General features: G+C 41.4%; 2 protein-coding genes across 5 annotated transcripts in view; one reads left to right on the plus strand and one right to left on the minus strand.

The window, feature by feature from the left end:
• DNAJC1 (DnaJ heat shock protein family (Hsp40) member C1) overlaps nucleotides 1-668 on the plus strand; it is a 93,788-nt gene extending 93,120 nt beyond the window's left edge. The window contains exon 12 of the mRNA XM_052696288.1: nucleotides 454-668. Within this exon, the coding sequence (XP_052552248.1) occupies nucleotides 454-522 (69 nt within the window). The 3' untranslated portion in view covers nucleotides 523-668. The remainder of the gene's footprint in view (nucleotides 1-453) is intronic.
• Nucleotides 669-3,615: 2,947 nt separating this feature from the next.
• The window catches only part of MLLT10 (MLLT10 histone lysine methyltransferase DOT1L cofactor), a 113,584-nt gene continuing 92,774 nt past the window's right edge, over nucleotides 3,616-24,425 (minus strand). For 3 of the 4 annotated variants that reach the window (XM_052696286.1, XM_052696284.1, XM_052696287.1), the window contains 9 exons: nucleotides 23,091-23,208; nucleotides 21,680-21,752; nucleotides 17,127-17,281; nucleotides 15,016-15,204; nucleotides 14,519-14,607; nucleotides 14,036-14,397; nucleotides 8,274-8,376; nucleotides 7,334-7,546; nucleotides 3,616-5,268 (listed from right to left, as the gene is read on the minus strand). In XM_052696286.1, the coding sequence (XP_052552246.1) occupies nucleotides 5,200-5,268; nucleotides 7,334-7,546; nucleotides 8,274-8,376; nucleotides 14,036-14,397; nucleotides 14,519-14,607; nucleotides 15,016-15,204; nucleotides 17,127-17,281; nucleotides 21,680-21,752; nucleotides 23,091-23,208 (1,371 nt within the window). In that variant the 3' untranslated portion in view covers nucleotides 3,616-5,199. The remainder of the gene's footprint in view (nucleotides 5,269-7,333; nucleotides 7,547-8,273; nucleotides 8,377-14,035; nucleotides 14,398-14,518; nucleotides 14,608-15,015; nucleotides 15,205-17,126; nucleotides 17,282-21,679; nucleotides 21,753-23,090; nucleotides 23,209-24,425) is intronic. The other variant, XM_052696285.1, reaches the window with a different exon arrangement.

Below are 24,425 nucleotides of genomic sequence, written 5' to 3' on the forward strand. Positions count from 1 at the left end.
AAGCAAGAGGTGTGGGCAGGGGCTGCAGGCACTTTGTGGCTCTGAAGCTGTGCATCAGCAGAGATGGCAGCTGGTGCTGCTCGAGATGGCTGCAGAAACTCATCTTTAGTAGAGCAAAGTGCCTTGCAGTGCGGCTCACACCTGAGTAACTGTTCTGGAAGGGCTCGTACAGTACAACTGTACAGGTGCATTTACAGGCATTGCATAGAAATAGCAGGCAGGGGATTTCTTGGTGTGGTGTGCTCTTGGAAGAGAGAAATTACCCAATAAGAAACGTCAATCAAAAGTTTGTTTTTCTAATCCACTTCTCACACATGTAGATTATCCTTCTGAAATTCACTGCATGAGTAACTTTGGTATTGCTTTAAGTTTTACCTGCATTATAAAAGTGCCACGCTCTGGTTTTCTTTCTTTTCCTCTAATTGATCAAATTAACGTTTGTTTTCCTTTTAGGAGGAGTGTATAGCAAGATACAAGTTGCTTGTTGAACTGGTACAAAAGAAAAAAATGGCCAAAAGCTGAGTGCTCTGAGCGGAAGAATCTACATCATCTTTGTCAAAATGGGGTTGTAAAACTTGTATGCAGGAAACTGCATTTTTGTACCTCGGTATTTCTATACGTCACGTGCCTTAGTAAAAGAAAGTATCAATAAATCTTTTGCCATCTTACCAACTCTTTTGTGTGTTGCAGAACGGAGGTGTACTTTTGTGTAGGAGCTGCTTACGTGGACAGGTGCTGATGTCTGAAAGAGGAGTGGGCCTTCAGGTAACCCACTGACTGCATACTGCAACATTGGTTACAGCCAGTGTGGGTACAGAATATAAGGACATTTAAAGATCCCTCGTAATTTGGTATTTATATCTGCTGCATTCAGTTTGATTTCACATTTGAAGCACAGGCAGTAAGAATTGCCATTCGTTGTCTGCTACGTTGTATTTCATAACTAACTTTGAAAAAATTATGCTAACCCTTAAAAATGGGGGCGGTGGGTACTTAATGGGCTGTAAAACAATGTCAGCAAATCAGAACGCTGATTATAGTATTTTGCAGAAAAAGATTCTTTAAAGAATTATTTACCACCCCCATTCTGATTTAAGCCAGGGTTCTGAGGAGCCTTTGAGTTTCAACTTAAAATTAAATGAAAAATCAGAAGAGCACATCAGAACTCAGGACTTGGAGCTTGATGGCCAGAAGTCCTTGCTGCTGTCCCAGCCTTTGTGCTGATACTGTCCCTGCTAACAGTTTGCCCATTGTGCTGCTGCTGACAGATGCTGGGCATCTCACCACATTTGTTCCCATTTCCATAAAACTGTAAGGGAGAAATGATGAGGAAAGATGGCAGTGTTCTGTATTTGTTTCTTTAACATGTGGAATGTTTTTTCGTATTAGATGGAAATTAAGCTTAGACTGTAAGGAAAGAGTGGAACGTAACAATAAATAACAGGGAAAGGAGTACGCACTTGGAAAGAACTTGATGCTTTTATCAGTGGAAATCTTTAAAACCCACATCCAAGCTCTGTGTGAGACTTGCCTGCATTACACTGAGTGCCCAACACCTTCAGCTTCTCTGCGCCCTGGAGCTTCTGCATAGGGAGGCACACATCAAGGGAGTGCACGCCTCTCATGGGTAAGAAACATTTTTGTTGGTTAGCCCATTCTTACTGGGATACTTCACGCAGTGCGCCTGACAAAAAACTGGTTTGTTAGCGCCAGTGTGACAGACAAACACAGTTTATCTGAAGGCACATCCTTTATGGCGTGGCCCAGCTGCCCCTCCTTGTGTCACACCTGTCAGGTTGAATCTCTGAAGCAATAGAGGCACAGCATTCACGGCACTGGTCTGAGTGGGAATGCTGACACATGGCGTTGGCCATTCCTGGATGGAAGTGATGGATGGTGGCCACCAGGCCAGAAGCACACCCTGCACACAGCACAGGCCTATGGAGGTGCAGAAGTAGCAGCAAGCTGGCAGGGGAAGGGATGTGCATCGATCCTGCTGGCAGAACTAACTGCCCCATGGTCTGCTCTTGTGTCACTGCATGGGGAATGGTTCCTATTGAACTGCTGCCAAAGACCGGCATCTTTGATGTCAGGATCTGCAAAGTCACTGAAACAAGGTTGGTTTTTGACTGCATCTGGCCTTCATGTGAACTTGGCTTTGATGTGGTCCAATTCTATAAAGGCGAGCAAATCAGTTTTGCTTAATGTCAGAACAGTCCTTTTCATTACTTTCCTGCTGATTTTCTGTCCATCAGAAATACAAGCACTGTACAACATCCACCACCATCTTGGGCTTGTGACACCAGCCTCTGACACATTGAGAAGTTGAGACTGCCCTGAATTTGGCAATTTCACTCCACCTTTGTTGTTTTCATGCTACTCTGCATCTGACCAGGAAACAGATGGCAGAAATGAGGTAGGCCCTCTTAAAGAATCAGAATGGTTTGGGTTGGAAGAGACCTCTAAGATCACCTAGTTCCAACTCCCTGCTCTAGGCAGGGACACTGCCCTCTTGACCATGTCCCTCTAGAAGAAAATGCAGGGAAAAGATACTGTGGGGCTGATACTTATCTCTGCCATAAGGATCCATAAAGCTACGGGTACTTAATGCTCAATTCCACAACTGCAGTAGAAGGGGTGCTCAGGATTACTTGGAAGCACGCGGGTGCACCTTGGGCTGTTCTCCCCCTCCCTCAGGCAGTAAGAAGCATAAATGTAGGGGCCCAGAGTTTACATGCCACAACTCTGAGTACCGACCGCTCCAACAGAAGCACGAGGGCAGTGCCGTTCCCCAAGGGGGGCAAATGGTGCCTGCTTCTAGAGCTGTCAGTCCGTAGTCAGTGGAGCTTGTGACAACCACTGTTCCTCAGCCTCTGCCCCAACTGCACAGAACAGTCACAATCAACAGTTAGCAACAAGGGAAACTTTCCTAGATGGCTCTGCTGCTAAAGAGCCACTGAGATGGGCAAGGGTTAGTGGTGATCCAGCTTTAACAAAAAGATGTTTTATTAATTCTGAGCTTGTTCACTTACCAGCCTTCTTTCAGGACTCCACTTTTCCACATTTGAAAATAGGAATGTTTGCTCCTCAGAACTGGAGCAGAGGAGGCAGCATAGAAGTGGCACAGCCGACAGCAGCAGCTCAGAGCTGCTTGTCCCAAAAGCTGTCTCAGTTTGAGGCCTGGGCCACAAAGAACAAACAATTGTAAGGAACTTCAGTGAAGCTCCTGCTGTGTTTACCAACACCTGCATGGACGGCACACAAAATTTCTGGAAAGAAGTGAGCTCATTTTATAGAAAATGCAATTCCAGCAATGACCAAAGCGCTCCATCATCTCAGCACAGGCACTACGGAGCTCTCAGCATCAGCGTGGGCCATCAGTGCAGCAGCTCACCTCTCACCCCTTGTGCAGTTTCACAGCAGCTACTCTCTGCAGAGTGAAGGAGAAAGGGCTGCCAGCAGCCAAGCAGCACTGCAAGGAGCTCCACCCGTGGCTCCTGAAAGCTGGAACTGAGAAAGCTCTTTGCAGAGTTGCTGGATGGAGTTGTAGCAGCCAGAGCAACTTTAGCCACAGCGGCGGCGTTTTCTGCAAGACTCACATTCACACAACCAGTGTGCAACTATAAACATTATTAAAGTTTATTAACAAAAGCTTTGTACATATCTTTTCATACACTTGGAATTTTACACCTAGTCAAAATAACAGCACATTTCCATCTTACCTTTTGTACAAATTGTTACAGAATATTCACCGGTGGGGCGAGAGGGTAAAATAAACCACCGGTTTGACTTTTGTAAAGTATCTACAAAAGTGATCTGTGACATTTTTAAAAAATTCCCCCAAACATATAAAAATAAATTATTTTTACTTCTTCAATTAAATCTACTGATTAGAAATATTACAAATCAAAATATCAATGTTTTCTTATGAATTCTTCACAATACAAAACAGATTCACAAAACTTTATTTACAGAAATGAGGTAAGAACTGTGCAATGTTTAACTAAGAAACATATTGCAGAATTAACATGTTCTTCCAAATAAGTACACAGTGGAGGTCTAAATACAGCTGGGTCTCTTCCCCTAATAATTCCCACCGTAGCACTGATTAGTGGTCATTACCCCAATTGAACACCACCCTGCATCGAGTCACGCCATCACATCAGCCACCGTTGAACGCGAGCCCGTCCGTTTCGACCATTGATAATTGTAGTGGGAAACCCTCACTCACTTTTTGGTAGTTCATTAGTGAAAAGGACCCAGGTAACAATCTGCCTGAGCTATCTACAGTGGTATAAACACTTGGAGTAAAGGCAGAAGGACAAGGCTGCTGGTGCAACACCGACTCTTACTGCTGCTCACAAGGACACGGCTAGTGCATCGTCAGCTGTTGGCAGCCATTCCAACGAAGGGAGGTAGCAACAGGCACTTGGTTTAGGCCAAACACTACTCCTAATTCTTCCAGTGTGGCCTTCTCATCTGGTAAGAAAACTTTGTTGCTGGAACCAAACCAGTTCCTTTAAAAACCTCAGCACTCTACAACCTACGCCAAAATTAATCAACTTTGGATTCCATACTGTAATTCTTACTCAGGAAAAACTCCCACTATATAACAACAGGAATTTAAAGGAATAAAAGTTCAGAATAGATTCCCTCGTGAGTCAGATTTCCAAATGAGTGTGTGTGTGTGTGTAAAAGGAAACAGCAAACAGCAAGTCCAGACTGCCATTGCCAGCTTAGTCTGAAGGATAGATTGCAACTGCGGCAGAGATCAGACGCTACGTTTGGGCTTCCGTGGAGCTTTTTAATTAACAAAACAAAGAAACCCTCCTGCTCCAAAATCAAGGTAACGTGTGCCTGCAGACAGTTCTCTAGCCTCTAGAGTTTAACATTAGCACTGATAAGTCGTGTACGTTTTTCTGTGGTTTAACTTGTACTCACTACCATTTTTGGACTGACAAAATAACTGTGGTTTGCAGTTTTATCTATTTCACAGTCAAACATTAAAAATTATATCCATTTTAGTGCAACAAGAAAGCAAATCAAAGCCTACCAAAAATATCCTTATGAAAATTATTAACCTTTTGCTGTGCAGTAAGAGTTCCTTGTTGCATTTCTTCGTATCTGCAGAAAGGAAAGCTGCAGTCTGCAGGCAGATGAAGTGCTATCACAGCAGGACGTGCAGTTCTCAAGTATCACTCAAATGTCAACTCTTCTCTGATGCAACTGGTCCAGTTTTATCATTGAGCCTCTGTGTAAGAGAAAATACTTCTAAAAATCAGATTATAAAATACAGAGCTAAGTAAAGCCAAACTGCAAATAAAGCAGAAATGAAATACACAGCACACAAAGCAGACGAGGTAAAGTGAATTCAGCTATCTAAATAGTGGGTCGGGAACTTTTGCACAGCAAAGACTGATTATGTATCCGAATAAGAAGTGGGAAAGAATAATTACAGGAGCAGTTCTACACTTGCAAAACTCACAGCTGGAGCTCACACTGCAATGCTCAAGTTTGGCTTGTGCTTTCATTTCCAACAGGACTTTCTGCCCCAGCTATTGGTGTGCTCTTGTGTCCCCATGATGGTCAAGAAAAACAGGTGGCCTTCGCTGTTCCCCTAGAGGGTTAAAATCTATCCTTTTCCAACAGCATAGAAATACTGTTTCCATTCTGTCCCTGCCACGGTTGAGTTTCTTTCATAAATTGTGGGAAAGACATTTCCTGTAAATACTGAACCCAACTGAGCAAAAGCCTCACTTCATCTTTGAGCACTCAGAGATGTTTGAAAACTCTCTTCCAATTTGAAGTGAGGTTGAAACATCCAAACTTTCTGCAGACAGAGAGTTTACATTAAATTCTTGGATTAAAATAGTTCAACAATCAAATGCAATCTCTCTCAAATCTAACCTTTAAATTAAAAAAAAAAAGCAATTTCAGAAAATACGTATATATTTCTAAGGGTTTCAGTTAGAAGATGTTGTCAGATTTCCTTGAACTGTTTACAGCTAAATCTTATAAGAAAAAAATATAACAGCATGTTGGTGAAATGACTGCTGCCTGGCCACCATCTCCAGAGCCAGTAAGAGCCATTTCAAACCATTCAAAGCAAGTCCATCACATAAAATGGTTTGCTCTGGTGCCAAGCAAATGCATGGTCTCAACCTCATTCACTACCAATTTGCATAAAATGGAGATAAATTTGAAACATACAAGAACCAACTCTTACATTTCTAAAAGGAGCCAAAGCACTGAGCAAAGTCCTGTGATTACAGCCCTTCTGCTCCTCCAGTTGGTGACCAGGAAAGATGACCTTACCCTATACTGTGGGTTGCACTATGGTCTGCAGCATCACAGTAAAGGACCAGGCTGGAAAGCAATAATGATGACACCCACACAGCTTAATAAAAGCAAAGGCCCATATTTCTGAACAGAAGGGAACTGAATTTAGGAAAATCATCTCAAAAATTCATCATCTTTTGTCTCTCTCTTCCTTCTGGGTAAGTACCATCCAAGGCCCAGCTGCCCACGGTGCCCCCAACGTATTCTCAGGCTCTGTGAACAAGGAGCAGAGGGGCAGCCAATGCGGCCCCGAACTCTTCCCACCTACTGTTGCAGACAAGCTTCCTTTTTCTTGCTACTGTTGCCACTTCATGAGTCCTCCAAGAAATACTGGAACTTTGTCTTCCTGTTCTACTCCTCTTGATTTTACAAGTTCCATATGCTCCTTCCCTTCATCCTCTCTTATCTTAATTGTATGACCCTGAGAGAATGAAGTCTATTCTTTCACTCCTTGAAGAGTAATAAAGAAAGAATTCGTCCCTTGGGGATGGAGGTTACAGGGCAAAAGTTGAAGAAAATGGAACATCTTTGCTGGAAAAAATGTCTTGCCTTTTTTTCTGTCCAGGAAAGGTTTTATTGCTGTAACAAGCAAAGGAGGAGTTGCTTAGTCTGCCAGTGTACAGACTCACTTTCCCATGCCAGATCCAAGACACACATAACCATTCTCCAATTACGTATTTCACTGTCCCAGCAATGGGCTCCTCATCTCACAAGCTGTCAGCCAACCCCTGCAGGCCGGTGAGGAAAAGTTCTCCAAGTGAAGTGGTAACAGGGAGGACCGACAGGACAACATGCAAAGCTGGGGAAGGAGGAGGGCTGAGGACTGGGTTATGGTGTTACAAGGGGAAGGCAGGAGTCACTGGAGTCCTAATTCAGGAAGCAGGAGCGTGCAACAAGGCATCTACAAGATGTCTGTCACCTACAGGATGAGTTCTGAAGCTCATTAACTGCACTTCAAAGCTTCCATTGAAAACGAGGTGAGAAATATACTTACTGTCACCTTCTGAGCTGCATTATCTCCGTGAATTGACAGGAATGGGTTGGTAGAAGCTGCATTAAGTGGTGATGCCTGCGTGCCTGAAAGTAAGTTGTTTATGGGAATCTGTGCTCCTCCAGTAATCTGCAGTTGCTGTACTTCAGACTGATGGTGGTGTTGGTGGTGGTGGTGTTGCTGTACTAGCTGATACAGAAGGGCCTGATGTTGTTCCTTGAGGAATGAGAAGAGGGAGGAGGAATAACCAAAAATTATTTACTGAGTAACATCTTCTCGTTGGGTTCTTGCGTATCCTCCATCAGCACAACCCTTAACCTAATCCCAGCTGATTTATTTTACACTAACGAGGTTCCACAAGACTGGAGGAAAGGGAAGAAAGTGTCTATTAATAAACTTCCTGAAATCAGTTGCTCAGCAGAAGTTCAGCTAAGCCTGCTGGCTTCAGCAAGTCCCTATCAAAAGAAACATATCTGAGAAGAATATTAAACCAGTACTAACAGTGCACAACTGAAGGCACAAATAGCAAAACCAGTTACCTATGACGTGCCTCTACTGAAAAGGGGAGCAAAGACAATTTGTGGTGATTCCCAACATGTTTCACACTGCAGCCCTAGTGGCGACAGAGCTTCACTTTGCATATTGTTAGAACCACCAAATGGTCTCAGACCCCACTGCCCACAACAAATGCTGAGAGACACAAAGCACCAGGCCCACAAGGGGCAAAACGGGACTGAAGGGGTCAGGGAGCAATTCTGACAGCAATACATGGAGCCCAGCAGCTGTAGTGTGACTGACATCCTGAAAGACTGAAACAACTGAAAATTTTCAAAAGCTGTAATATCAAGTTAAACACATTCCTAATGTTTGTTTTGGAGTAGGGAATCTATTCATGCCTTAGGCTATACAAGAAGAATAAGTTATAATTAACTGGAAAACTTACTGATGTGAGTTGCTGAGTACTTAGTAATTGCTGGAATTGCTGGTGCTGTTGATGGAGTAGAAGTTGTCTCTGTTGGTCAGGAAGTAATCCTAGTCCTGAGGCACTGCAGGGTATGACAGAGTGATACTGTAGCTCATATGAAAACATGGGAATTTTTCACACCAGCATTTCATTGAAACAAAGAAAATCTTTATACAAGTAGACAGTTCCTATTTAGCATTTTGACTCCGTAAGTCCAATTGTGATTATTTGCATTTCTGATACATACCCAGACACCATCAATCTAGTTAATGCACCTTTTCTTCTCATTTATTTTGAGCAACGGCAACACCTTGCCTGTACATCAGGCAGCTCAGTAGATGTAGGCAGACCTAACACTGCTACGTGCATATTATTTTAAACTTGGACACTAACTACCACTTTTCAAATCACCAGGAACACAGCCTTCCTATGACAGCTCTTGCCAGCCTTTAGTACTTCCGTACCTGTTACCAGAAGCTGTATGTCTGCCACTGAAACTAGTATTTGTTTCCCAACTGAAGGAAGGATTGCCGGGCTCACACCCATCTGTCATGCTAGAGCAAAGCCCTTTCTCCTATCTTAGTTCTTTGACCTACTCTCATCAAATTCAAATCCCTCAAGCCGCTTCTCAATCTGCCTCTTCTAATGCAATCTTCTACTTTTTCTAAACACGCTGTCTACCACACAGCAAGCTGTATCAACGATTTGATTAGTACTCAAATCATTAAGTGCTGCCAGTGGCAGCCTGACACAGAAGGCATCTCCTTCATCCTGCTGTTGCTGCTGTGCTGCAGAGGCAGAGCAGGCAGCTGGCCTTGGTAACCTTCTAAACTGCAGTGAAAACGACCACAGCCAAGCAGTGCCAGTACAGAGCTGTCCTTGCTCTGAAGTTGTCCCACTCTGGTGCAGAACTGCCAAATGCCTGCTCCCAAGCCACAGGCTCTACAGGATTGTCTTAGGACACACACGTTTCAGTTAGTGTAAGCTGCCTTTTCCTCTCAGACTTCTGTGTGTCCTCACACGAACCGACACTCGTCAAATTCATCACCTCCCAAATCTCTTTGAAAACATTATTAGATACCCACAAAATAGTCAATAAAGTTTGTGCATATGTACTTGTTTGCTTTTAAAGGCACAGAAGCTAAGATTTACTTTGTCCAGGTTTCCTTTTAATTCTCATTTCTTACCATTTTCAAATCTATCACTGTTGCCTACACCTTGTCTGTAATGTAGCAAGCACATTCAGCCCTGAAGTGGATCAACTGATGCTGCCATGGAATCAAGCTGGCAGCATCTGCACCTGGCTGTGACATTCCTCTCTCTGCCCCAACAAAACTTTCTGCAGCAATTTAGGAAATCAAGTAGGGAACTGATCCAGCTGACAACTGCTCTGGAAACGAAGGGTTTCTGCTGCTGTGCCAGTTCACTGTGGGACCAGCAGCATGAGGGTGGTTTTGGAACAGACAACCAAGGAGACACTGGACCTTTTTTATTCTTTTGGTACCAGCATTAGCTTTTACTAGGCTAAAACACCCACCAAATTACGGAGGTGTAGATTTGTGATTGGTTTAAGCTGATCTTACTAAGCTTATCCTGCTGCTGAAAGGTTAAGTATTTCCCTTTCAGCTCTCCGTTGTGGTCCCTCCCCTGGCCCTCGCTCTCGCACAAAGAGCTGCATCTCATGGGAATCGAGCTGAAACTTAAGCCAACACAAAATGCACTGCAAGATCATCCGTTAACGTGGAGGAGGTTACTGTGTGAATGCACAAGCACTGGTACCAGCATGAAGCTGTGTGCAGGATGACCAGCAGGACAAGAGGATTGCTGGCTGTGATCAGTAGTAAGAAATTAAATCAGCCATGCATCTGCACAGTCAGGCTGCTAAGTCTTCAGGGCACACTCTGTCTTGACTCCCCACAACATCGGCACACTGCAGCCCCGTTCCTTGATGTTTCTGCCTTTTAGTTGGAGCTAACCAGCTAACTAGCAGTAGCATAGCCTTCTCTATTGCTGGAACAGGGCATGTGACAAATCAACCTTGCTTCGCGTTTCACTGGATGACCTCAGAGCTGTGGGAAACGCTGGGCTGCACTACATTTCCCACAGTCACCAGCACAACATTCGTTATCTCTCCAAGTTCTCGAAGCTCTTCTTGCAATGGTCTTCTCCCTAAGCCGAGAAATCAGTTCTCCTGATCTCGTGTGCTCTGTAGAGCCTTCTGCCTCTGATTAACCTCGGTTTCACAGATGCACTGTATCCTTTCAAGAAACTGCACAATCAGAAGTGTACACAACATTCAAGCTGCAGTCATGCCAGGGATTTAAGGTGACATAATGGTGGAGACCATTTGGTGTTCTATTTGTTTCCCAGTAATTCAAGCTATGTTTATTAGATTATTTTCACCTCTCCAGGGAAACTCTCAGATTTCCCTCCTGACTGCGACACGAAAAAATAAAGCACACCACCTAAGAGGAATAAGATACAACTGTTTTTCCCCACATGTATTTGTCTTCCAAATGGCAACACCAATTATTAGAAATCATTCAGTTTTAAATTCAACTGTCGCCAAAATGTTTGTAAGAGCAGCAAAAAATAAGTATCTTCTGCTTGACTAGTATGATCATTGTTTTCCTCTTTTTACCTCATTTTTCCTATACTGGAGTCTTTTCTGCTGGGTTTTCTTTTCTCCCACTGTTAAAAAAAAAACTTTTTTTTTCCTTTTCTGTTTTACCTTAGCACTTATCTTTTCCCAGCTGCTGCCATCCTTTCTCCATTCTGCCTTCCCTTCCTGCTCTACGGAGGCACCTAAGAGAACTACTCACAAGCAGCAGCCGAAACACATCCAGATACAAAACCTCACTGCTGAAGAATAGCTGTGTGGCTCCTGAGCATCCTGGAAGAGGCAGCTCACTGCATTTCACCACAGAGCTTTCTCCAAATCAGATCGGTCTGGAATGTAAATTTTGCATCTTTTGCTCCTCACTGAAAGGTCTCTGATCAGTCTGCAACTCACTATGCTCCAGTCTTCTCAGATTGCTGGCATGTACAGAAACAGTCCTGTCTTCTCCCTCAGATCAGTTAATCACCTGGTAGCATGCAATCTCCATTAAGCTATTTGCCCCCAGAGAAAGGCTGAGTATTTTTCTCTACTGAATGAACGTAGGCTTTTACCTATAATTTGAAACTCTCCCAAACAGGAGTGTGTAAATCAGTGTTTTCATACTTCCCCATGTCCCACAGTTAACAGAGAGCTTGTGTGAGTGAGAACAATACGTAGAGTTTCTCACATGAAACTGAGCAGATTCTGGAGCTGGGGAAGTGACCGTAAGTAGCGATGTACAGGAACATCTGGGAGGTCTTGTAATTATAGAGCAATACAAAAAAAAGTTAGGAAGTTGGATTGAGTTCTCAGTTTCCATCATCTTGGGAACAGGGATTTCAGCCAGCTCCGATACTGTTTGCCACCACAGCATCAACCACGCTCAGAGAGCTGCGAACAGCAGGGCAGCAGCCCTTCAGGCCAGCCTGTGCTTTTGACGATTTACCCCTCCCACTCACGCAGTTCAAAGGGCAGTGATAGCGAGAGGAATTTAGCACTGCCCAGCAGTCAGATCCACTGAAACAGCACCAGCCTCCAGGGCAGGAGGAACAAACGCTGTCCCATGTTGTTTCACAAACAGTGATCTCAGCCAATGGAAAATACTTACAGATTTTTTTTTTTTTTTTTCCCATTTTTAATTCATCCAAAGTCATCCCAGAATCCTCTCACAACTTAGTTTTAGTTTAAAAAAGGTTTGGTTTTTTTATATTTTTTTCAAGAATGTTGTCAAATGAGTAACTGCAGAGACAGGAACAAGGAATGCATGTACTGTTACAGCAATCATTCTAGCCCTAGCAAGCCTTAGTGCTTGCTTGGCCTCAACTTTTTTCCTCTAAATACAAAAGCAGAAACAGTGAAAACTCATAGAAAATGGAGGATAATTACAACAACACCTCAAAAACAGCCCAGCAAAAAAAGCAGAGTTGTGTAAAAACCGGAGTAAAATTAATAAGGGAGCAATGCAGAAAGAGATCGTGCTAAAGGAGAAACACAGAAATCAAAATGCTGACAGGAGGAACAGAGGAAAGGAAACGCTGGCAGAATTACACATCCCAAACTTGTTGCAGTAGGGCAGGGAATCACGGGAATATTCCAGACTACGGCAGAAGATGGGGTGAGAGTTGGCCAACAGCACCAGAGCAGCGCTGCCGAGGGCACACACGGCTCAATGGGGACCGCGCTTAGGAAGGATGCAAGAGAGACAGCACAACTTCTGCACTGCGGACTGAAACAAGTTATCTTTGTAGTAACAGAAAGCATGTGAGCAACACCAGCACGACCAGCGTGTCCTGGCACTACCTGCAAGCAGAAAGCATGACACAACTTGTCAGTATTACTGACTTTTCCGAGACTTTCTCACTACAAAGGACTCCTCACACTTCTGGGGAAGGTAAATGAAAATTCTTGTATTCCTCCAAGATCTGATACACAAGAAAGGAAAAAATAAGAAATAAAATGAAAATACCTGCTCTTTAAGGAAACGTCTGTTGTTTAATCTATGAAATGCTATGTTCATATACAACATAAACTAAAAAAACAACAAACAACTGAGCAACCCACAATAACCTCAGTAAAAATACTGTAGCATTTAAGTACACATGGAAGTATCAGGTTTTACAAGCCTGCTGAAGCAATACCAGGCAGCAACACTGTACAAGAACATTCACAAACTGCCCAAGGAACAGTGAGGAAGGAAACCAGAAAAAGCAGCTACAGAAGCAGGAATCCCTTGCACCATTCCAATCACATTCCCTTTTTTGGGAGGTAATCCAACATAATCTCCAAAAAATAAACTCAAAGACAAGTAATTCACTCCCTGTTTGCGGGCATTTTTCCTACAGATAGTTGTATTTCTCCTTTGTAAGCAAAGGTAATGCAAGGGATGGGGGGGAAGGGAAGCAGTAGTTATCAGAAGTTCCATGAATGAGTTATCCCTGGCTCTGCTCTACCCCAAAACACTCCCAGACCAAGCAGCCCAAAGCCTTCCTGTAAAGCAGCTCTCTCCTTTCGTTACCCATTTACCTTGCATATCAAGCAGCAGTTTTGTCTGCTTTTGGCAAAAGGGTTGTCATGAATACTCAGACACAGAACTTTTACACATTTAAAAATCCTTAAGAAAATGACTTGAAAAAACTAATTTGGAGACATACACCAAAAACCCATGCAGCTGCACCACTGCTCTGGTTAGCTGTGCCCATTCTCTTGCTAACTACACGACCATATACTAATCCCCCTCTCCCTCCCCTCCACCCCCCACAACTGCAACAAACGGTAGCTCTCCCAGTGCTACTTGAATCCTGGAAGAAGAATTGGCAAGACAAAGAATATTGTTTTCTGAACTAAAAATAGATCTGAAACACATCTGCATAATTTCATTTGTTTTAGAACACGACTATTAAAAAAAAAAAAAAAAAAAAAAACAAACAGAAATGAAAGGACATAGCGATGATTCACAAAAGCTAAACAGAAAGCATCTTTAACATAACTATTCACGCTTACTTTCTTTCACAAATCAGTTTGACGGCTGCAGGCTGAGAAGAAAACGTACCTTTTTTTTTTTTTATAGAGACAGTTAAAAAATAAAACTGAACTGAGGAACAGCAGACACTACCGAGAAAAAGATAAATCAGCAAATTCTTACCTGTTGTTTAATGTAGTCGGCAGAGGATGCGTTGCATTGGGTGGCACGGTTGCATGAGTGAGAGGAGAAGGGTTCTGTGATATTGTTGCTGGGGTCTGAATTACCCCATTTAAAGCCCCTACAATTCCATTGATTGCCAGCTGGCTGGCTGGCAGCGCTCCAATTATTCCACCCACACCAGGCACTGCAGGAATGGTGGAGGTTACAGTCTGCATACCACTCGCTAGTGCCCCCACTGTCACACCATTGACCTGTTGAACTCCCGTGACTCCTGAGCCTTGCTGAGCTGGACTCTGCCCAGCAGGTGGTGGAGTGGAAAGAGCTGATGAACTGCTGGTGCTTTGTCCACTGGAGGTTATCTCCTGGTGTAAAAACAAACAGCAAAACCCTCTCAGCTGCTTAAAATACCACATCGCAGCAAAACAGAATGACTACGATGAGTTAACTTGTAACAAGTTTAAGTTTAGAAGAAAGAAGTATTACCTGATTTAACACAGGAAGAGAATTGTCCGGTAAAAAACTGTTTCCCAGATGAGGGCTTTTGCTGCTGTTCAAGGAATCGGTGCTAGGTGCTAAAGCAATTATTGCAAAAGACACACAGCGATTAAATTTCGGTATCAAGTAAAGAGATTCAGAATAATTATTTCAAAATAATGCCAGAGGCAAACACAGAAAATGCAAAGTCAACCTCAGAATCACTGCTGAACAGTAAAACATTAACTACACAATTAGTGAATCAATACATTCAAGCAGATGTGCTTCAGACTACTTCAGTCTGAAAAACAAAAAGAAAAACAAACTGTGCTCAATCAAGTAGTTTATACATATTTTCCAATTGATTTTAAACATCGGAGGTATTTTTTTTAATCCCCACATCAAGAAGTACTTACTCTGTTCTCATAATACCTGCCATCAATGGCATGTGCCATTATTTCATATAAATCATTCTAATCACTTCCACACTTCCATACTCCACTTACCTGCTTGTATGGGAAATGCGTGTACTTGATGAGAAGGGCTGGGATTTGAAGTCAGTGTTGGGAAGGGCACCGAAAGCTGTGCATTGAGAAGCTGAAGCCGCTCCTTTTTAGCAGTCAGATTCTTGATCTGCTCTTCCAATCTTCTGTTTTCAACCTGAAGTTGGTGCAATGATTTAAGCATTCCTAAAACTAAGATAAGAACATGGATGTTATCTTTCGTGACCGCAGAGTTTTTCTTCTTTCAGTAAAAAGTCACTCATGGTGACACAACGCAGCCCCTGAAGTTTAGAAAATGAATAAAGCTAATGTATATATTACAAAATAGGACAAGCAAATAGAACTATAGGTGAAATCAAAGGCAACATTATCAATGAGAGATGACGACAAATTTGACTTTAACTGGACCAATGTTGTGCAATTTGAAGTGTGGAAAAAAGTATGTAGCATGAGATAGTAATGGTGTGCTGTACCCACACCACCTTACTACACATGGAGTCTCAGCACTGGGGCTGACACTGACTAAATCTAAGTACACAACAATGTCACTCCACAACCAGAATACAAAACCAGTACTATTTTAGCAGCAGAAGTCGAGAGCTTAATTGGGAAAATTCTATTTCAGGTGTCGTATTAAAATATTAAACGTCATCAAAACAGGAAATGTTTGGAAAATACGCATTCAAGTAACGATACAAGCCACCAGCCACACCTACGTAAAAACAAACAGGAGTTTGTGAAGATGGAATTATTATTTTAACCTGCTGTGCACTGATACCTGAACTTAGATTAACAAGGACAAGATCTCGCCCACTGTTAAGCTACCGCGACCCACCTCGCAGGCAGCGCTGCCCCATTCGCTTTGAGTGGCGATCTACAAATCACCCAGCAGGGAGCACTGTGTGAGCACTCCACTTACCACCCCCTTTCCTTTTCCCCCTTCTTTTTTTTCCTTTTTTTTTTTTTTCCCCCCTCCAGATAAAGGGCATCATCTTCTGCACTAACATGATATTTTAGCAAGCTCACTTTCCTCAAACTCTGATTTTGTTCCAGAATGTGGATTTCCCAACTAGCATTAGAGTATGACTGTAAAGGCACAAGGACAGCCGTTTATTTCTTTTTTAAATTCTAAATTGTATTTGTTTAACATGACCTCTGGGCCTACTACAGACATAAGTCTACCGGTATAGGCACATCTGGTCATTTCCCAAGGATTTAGCTTTTATCCCTCCTCTTCAAGAACATACAAAGGAACCCTCAGTGAGCCCAAATGAGATGCAATAAGACTTAGCTAAACCTGTCCTCCAGCTATCATGTTTAAAGGATTATCCCTGCATGAATTTCCTCACAATTAGCATTTTTGTCAGGATACCATTCATAAAAATACCAACTAGATACCACTTTACACTACTATCAAGAAGAGTAACACATTCAATAAAATATAACTCAAAAAAAAACAAACAGGATTTTTTTTTTTTAATATATTCAATCATTGCCTTAGATACTGACAGCCTCTGGAATATCGAGATCCAAGTGATCTACTCATCCCTTCTGCACTTCACTATTCACTCTGAGACTATTCCAAGCTACTGAACATAACTGGAAAAAACAATGTACTTACTTAGAGGACTTCCTGAGAGACACAAAACACAGCAGGACAACCTGCCCAACATTTGTAAATGTATCTTTCAAAAACACAGCAACAGAAATGGCAGTTTAATCTTAAATCTAGTAGTAAAAAATTACCAGTGTAGATCGTATTATATGAAACAAACTGTGATTTATTAATCCATAGTCTCTAAGAGCTCTGCACTCTGTGAGTTTGCAGCAGTGGATCTAAGAGTGCAGGATGTTTCCAAACTCCATAGCCAACCAGCTGGATCTACAATGCACTTCCTCTGGCCTGACACAATTTCCCCATTTGTAAAAATGTAAAGACAGACTTCTCTTATAATCCACCGTCACGCTAACATCTACGCTGTAATTCAACACGACGTTCGTATTTCTGTTTCTAACAGAAAATAAGTCTTCATAAAACTCTTGGACAACGACTGCGTGGCAGTTATGGGTAACACAGGTAACAGACTGTCTCGGATCAGAATGGGAGTACTTACTGTCACTGGGGGTGCCTTGTTCCAGTAAGAACTGCTGTCCTTCGCTCCACTGCCTCTCCAGAAGCTGTTCTATGCTGGCTGCTACCGGGGGCAAACTGTCCCCACAGCTGTTTCCTGATTGGTCATAGCGGACCTGCAAGCTGCTTACAGGGGATCTGTTGAAAATATTGCAATTTGTTGTTTAAAGAAAGTGACTTAAGGAAACGTATTAGCAAAAACCTGTTGAAGATTTTGTTTTTTAAAGCTTGTATCAAACCTTAGCACCTACGAATCTTATACTTCCAAGACTAAGTTAATTCATCACAAGCCCATGAACTCCTGGTTCTCACTGCCAAGAGTTTCATAATAAAAAAAAAAACAACGCAGTATTTTACAACATGACAGCTTATAGTGGGAAAACACAACAACTTCTTGCATAGAGACTAAGCAGCATCGAACTGACAAAAAACAATGCATTAAATTACACAACACTCCCTGCAGGAACCATTACATGTGCCTATATAGATCACCTAGATTTAAAGAAAAATTTAAACCTTTAAGAGAAAATTGGGAAAATAAAAAGACACTTATTGAAGTCATCACAGTAATGGCACTTATACATGGAAAGGTCATATATAATTCCACTGCCTAAACTGTTCTAAAAAAAAAAAAATCACATAAAAACGCTTCTGTTTTTTACATGCAAACATTATTTCACAAGGCGCACGACGGAAGTTAAAGCTGCCTCCTGCCCGTCCTGCGTGCACTTCACGTACTTCCCCCCTCCCCTCCTCCACTCACGATCACACATATTTTAAGGAATAATCCCTTTGCCACATGTCTTTTCTCGTTCAGGAGAAAATGAAATATTCAGCATACAGCCACTATTAAAGCTGGGGAGCCCTCAGGACCTACGAGCAGGCTCCTTTTTCATTGGATGGGGCAAACTCTGACCTGTGAGCAAAACCAGATGCGCAGTGTATTTCTCACAATTCCGGCCTCGTGTATTCATGTCTGTGTAGCTCCATTTCTCAGACAGGGCCAACACCAAAGTTGGTTGTTTGGTTTATTTGTTTTTAAAACAAGTGGAGTGAGTTGAGATTTGGGATGCTATATATATATATATATGTATATATATACATATATATATATATGTGTGTGTGTGTATATATATATATTATATATGTATAATCCATATATATATATATGGATTATATTAGTTGTATCAATTAATACTGGCCCCATCACAGGATTACAGCTGTACTGCTCTACATGATGCAAACTGACCAACAAGACCACCATAGTGCCAGTACAGGACAACATACAGAGCTCAGGAAATCGGTGTGTTAATTATGACCAGTGCAATAAGCAGCGGTCACAGCACATTAGCTACCTAATGACTGGCAAGCATTTTGTAGGCAGCAGAGCAAAGTGATTTTTATGAGAAAAGGTTTTAAGTAGGTGACTTAAGAGCTCTGTAGGTATTTATAAATAATTCGTCTTTTGCATACGGGATGAAAGAATAACACTTGTTAAAAGAAGTCTGGTGAATGGGTAACCCAGGTAGTGCTTTTTGACAAGAGATGACAACCCAACAGTGGTCAACAGTTCAGCACAGAGAAAGTAAAAAAACAAGCCAGCCTTAAAACTAGATGTTTGCAAGAGGTGCTGAAATAATAAAGGTTTCAGCAGAAACATTCTAAACAGATGCACTACACTCTACACACAGCTGATTTACATCAAGCAAACAAACAACACACACAGGCACCCAAGCACTTCCCAATGCAATTTAAAAGCACATAACACTGCCCTAATAGATTACTCCATTTGAATTGTAGATGAACAACAAAAGGCTTGTTGGGCTCAGGATGGTTTCCCCATCAACTCAGAAATAAAGCACCGCATAAATACACAGCCCTGCAGTCCTTCCCTGGAAAGAAACACACATCTAGATTTCTCTACCTCAACATGAGCCAACCCATCCTCTCCCAGCTGATCCTCCACTTCATCCCTTTGGTATGGTACAGTTTCTGCATGCTACATTCGAATCCTTATTCCATATAGCATTTGATGACAGTTTCCTGTAGGACTGTAAGAGTGCTGTACGCCCTGCTTTGGTGCTGCCACTGAGACGGCATTTCCTCTTTGATTTCATTTTCTCATCTTACTTACTTCCACAACTGATTGTTTTGTTTGCAGTACACTTGCTCGTTCTCTTTACAGTATTAACTGTAAGGAATACAACTGAACTGCACCTAGACATACAAGCGTACGCCAGTGCAGATACTGCAAAGCAGATTTTTAAATCAGAGGTTAAGTGTTGGGTAAAAAAAGTTTAAGTGCTACCTTGGGAAAAGCAGCTCTTCCTTTGCAAAATGGAAACAGCTCCCCCACCCCAAATACACTTACATGTAACATACATTCCCATATACTACAGATAGGAAAATTTTAAATGTGAAAGCTTAAACACCCATCAGTGATTACAGTGGGGTGACAAAAACATAACCATGCAAAGGGTCCTTTCTCAAAGGACTGTACCGCTCATGCACCACATGCATCTTCTCAGAGAGCTGCAATCTGCTGTCATCCACAGCAAACAACTGTTCCTGCAAATATTTTTGTTTTAAACAACTGCTTACAAATTATGATTCTTTTCCAAAAGCATGTGATTTTCAAATTTCATAAGCTTCAAAGGGAAGAGTCAGAACTCACAGAAAAAAATCATCGTAACAGATAATATAGGTAACATTAAAAAGATTTAAATAGCGGATTTTTGAAGTCAGCTTCCCATCTCATAAATCATATTTTAAGTAACCAGAATTATTTACTCAGCTCAGGACAGCGGGGAATTACCTAAACATCTCAGAAGTATCTGCACACTGTTTACAACAGCACCAGATCACTGAGCACTGGAAATATTACAAAGCCAGAAACGCACTGCAGAACAGCACTGAAAGGCGCTGCCTACTGAACTTCTTTTTTAAACACAAGATATTTCAAGCTGACTTTTTCAATCTTTCCATTTCAGAATTATAGAAGGGTTTTGTTTTGTTTTGTTTTGTTTTTCACTTATTGAAGGACGCTGGGGAATTTGGGACCCAGACAGCTTCTAAACGAAGCCGTTCTCCTTTGCCATTCTCATGAAAATCAGCTGAAATCTGATCACATGCAGGACTACACACACATATACTGAGTATATGCTCTGTCAAAGCACTATAAATACGTGTTAAAAACATGTTCAAGAAGTTTGGTTTCCAAAATAATCTACCCAGAGCCAGCCTGAACACAACTCAGCCCGCAGGATGACCTGGCCTTTGCAAACCTAAGTAAGCACTGCAACTTGGAACTACCACGTATGCAGTAATGATTACGTAATATTGACATTCAGGAATTTCCTAATTGCTGAGCACTTCCCTTTGCAAAAATCTCTAACTTACTTCTAGGAATATATTATATATATAGCCATCGTCATTATTTATGCAAATATTTATATGGTAATATAAATAGAAGTATCTGTTAGAGAACAGAGTCTAATCTAATTCATAAATTCTCTATTTATTGTTTTAGAAGTAACATGTCTTAGAAAATGTAAAAGCCAGTTCATAAATAAGTGATACTAGTTAAGGATTATAATGGACATTCTCACTCTATGCAACAAGAAGTCTTACTAATTAAGGAAAATAACAGAAGATCAACAAAAAGACATGTACATTAAATTACCTAATACGGTGATATTTATAGAAAGTATAATAAATACACGCTGTAACAAAATTGTTACAACGCTATATCTTTGTAACTACCATTTTTTAGCTATCCTAAAATTCCTTCCAAGATAAAATCCCTATGTTCAGTCCCTCAGTCAATATAACACTAATAATCCGATGATATCGCTATATTGAGTAACCAATATGGGACCCAGAATGGAAAACAAAGCCCTTTAGACAAAAAGATTCAATTAAGAAAAAAATCGAAAGTATCACTGATGTTATTAAAAACACATTTCTGAAATTTAACAGTCAATATTTTAAACTAAAATAACTTGCTGCAATTCCAGCAGCAGAATGCTTACATCAGCCCTTTGTAGCAGAGGTGAACTGCAGCACAACAAAAAAGGCACTCTCCCCCGACAGAGCATTACTGCGTATTTGTTGTGCTGAGGGGAATCTGTTTCAGAATTTACCAGCAGTTAATTTCTCCAAGCCTTCTAACTGTGCTCTTTGTCTCTGCAAGACTGTGGGCTTTGGGGTCCTCTGCGATGCGAATAAAAATACAATGATGGTAGCAAAACTCAGCAGGTAATTAGTACGCATGCCTTCAATGATAAATAAATCCCCTTAAAGCCAGTCTCCATTTCGTAAGTCCTTCATTCATATATGAGAAAAATCAGGCTTATAAGTAAGTTACAGACCGTTTTTAGCTATTTGTACACACTAGCCTTTTTTGATGTACATTTCTACTACATTTATACACACAGGCTTTTAAAACACTTACATACTACAAGCAAAAAGGCAGTAAGGTTTCCAGACCATACAGCACTTCCTCTGCCTGCGCTCTGCAAAGTAAATGCTGCTTACCGTGGTGAGAGACTTCCTCTGGGCGAGCCTCCTCTGCCAGCAAGGTTTCGGCCGTTATCTCCCACATCTTGATCTGCAGTGTAAATATTTCACAGCTGATAAATCGACTCTTCTTAGATAAGAGTTTTAAAGCTGATGTAGATATCGTAAAAATATCTTAAATCTTAACTTCTATCCACAGTTTCTACTGAAGAGCGAAGCCGTAACTAGTTTAAGATTGCTGAACTGCAGCGTGTAAGGTGTTGTCCTTACACATTTCTGAGGCTGTACCAGGCCATGGATTATGTTCACTTCTTTCATTCCTTTCAGTTTTACAGCACAGAAGCGTGGTTTGCATTTGCAGTACCCTCCCCTCAGCCACTTTTAATTTCTACGGTGAAAGTAATGAATCACAGCTGTGGACAGCTAATCTGTATGCTTATCACAGCAAATCCTGATGCTCTGTATTTTTTTTAACACTTTGCATCCCAAAACAACTCGTAAAATAGGAAACGTGCTAAACTTACCACTACCATCTAACAAGCACGTGCTACTCTGCACATTTACTGAAAACTTTATGAAAGTGTCTATTTCACAAATTCCTATTTATAAGCTGAAGCATAGGAAAGTCTCTTGCTGAAAATGTAGTAAAACAAACAAAAAAGGCCTCATTAAATATACGAAAACGTTTTGCTTGGAAGGACTCAAAAGGGTTATTTTCCCTATGGCCTCTCAATAAAATAACCCTATCTGCCCCCTTCAAGGTTGCCCTCCCCCTATTCTGAGTCAAGTGACCCCCGACCTCTTGGAGGGCAAAGACATGACTGATCCATTCTTGGTAAACTGCTAAACTCATTCCCTTCCCCCAAACAGGCATGACTACTACGACATGTCAACAAATCCCTAGGATGGAATGAAACAAAGCAAATCCAGTGGCTCATTAAAACCGGAGAGGAACCCAAATGTTACAAAAATGTCAATTGGTAAATATTCACAAGATTATTGAATGCTGTAGAAGTTCTCTAACGGGATCTCTTTCACACGAAGTTGTATGTAATGCAATTTCATGAATTATGCAAATAGAGGTTTAAACTATTCACGACAAAACCCAGAGCTGTGTTGCTCTCATTGCAAAGAGCTAAGAACTGAACACATCAATCACCGAAGTCACAGGAGACATTGTTGCATTCCTGCCTGCTGATGGCTCTGCTTAAACATTTACATTTCAGAAAGTTAAAAAAAAAAAAAAAAAAAAAAAAAAAGCTGCTCTGAACTACCAAGAATTTATTTGCAACACGGAACAACTTTAAACAGACTCAATATCCAAAAGTTGAGCAGAGTTCAAAACTAAAATCGTACAGTCTTCTTACAAATACTTGAGTTTCTCAAGTTTGTAAAGTGTCAGTGTTTTCACTACCACCAGGAAGCTTACCTGCTTGGCTGTTCTCAGACTGAGCTATAAGTGCTGCCATTGCTGAATTTGGATTCAGCCTATTGCCATACATGTGGGACGGAGGCAGACTGATAGAAGATCCAGGTAGGGTGTTTGCCTGCAAGAAACCAAATAAAACTTGAATACTGTTTTTAAAAGTGAAGAGAAAGTCTGCCTAGTGCACAACAATTTGTTTTATTGGGTGCTTGTTTGCTTGTTTTAAGTTGAATTTTTTTAAAAACAAAGATGTGAGCATTTAACAGAAAAAACATTTTCCCCTGATGAGCACAGAAACAGAATTGCAGTACTTTTAAAATACACCAGATACTGCAGTGCGCTCTTTATAGATATGCTGATAAAAAAAACCACTAATAACAAACGTACCCTAGCAAATATTGAAAATAACTACACTGCATTTTAAATAACAGACACAGAAGAGGATGGAGAGACCCTGCAGTCCCGAAGTATGCACTCAACACTAGGACTTAGTAGCATGGCGACCATGTGGTTATCCTCCTAATTATTTAATCTTATTAAACCATTTACAAAATAAGGGCAGGTAGACAACAGATGTCTCACAAATGCCTGGGTTCCTTACATCACAAGCCGGCTGTGGAGGTCAAAAGGTCCAACTTTCAGCTCTATAGTTTAACTACACAGAGCCATATTTCCTTTGCTCTGCTCCGTCATTAGTAAAACCTGCACACTATTTTGTTACTTCCTATTTTGATAGACTTGGAAGCCTGGTGTTTTTTTGTTTTGTTTTGTTTTTATTTTAAAGAACGCAAACAGCCATTACAAGTATGTTTTCTATACAATAGGGGGCTCAACGAATCACAGCTTTGCCCTGACCCCATATAAGGAACTGTATTTTTGGCGGTTGGCCAGCTCTACTTATTGAAGAGCTCCCAAAGTTTGTGTTCATTCATGTTGCTAACCACAATTCTGAAGGTCTCTGCTGGGACTTGTGCCAAACAAGCGAAAATGAACCCTTAAACAGATGAAGCTAAGGAGGCTGGCCAAAATCTTGCATAATCCAATGCAATAAAAATACCTTCCTCCTTGGCTGCTTATGCTTTTTCCCTTTCGAAGAAAAGATTTGTGTCAAATGCTGAGTTGGAGACAACCAATCAAAGAAAAAAAGGCGCTGCTGCTTATTAAGAAGGCATTTCCCCACCTGACAAAAGGACTGCTTCCGAACAAACAAAAGGTTGCAAGATTCAGAGGCACAAAATCGCAGATACACAACGAGTGCAATCACAAGTTGCAGAATGAAGCTTTTAACAAAATGTAAACGACCCTTACAAAGCAAACTTTTTTCAAAAATGAAAAAAA

Source organism: Tympanuchus pallidicinctus, unplaced genomic scaffold (genome assembly GCF_026119805.1).
Source record: "Tympanuchus pallidicinctus isolate F22 unplaced genomic scaffold, pur_lepc_1.0 scaffold3, whole genome shotgun sequence".
NCBI classification, from domain to species: domain Eukaryota; kingdom Metazoa; phylum Chordata; class Aves; order Galliformes; family Phasianidae; genus Tympanuchus; species Tympanuchus pallidicinctus.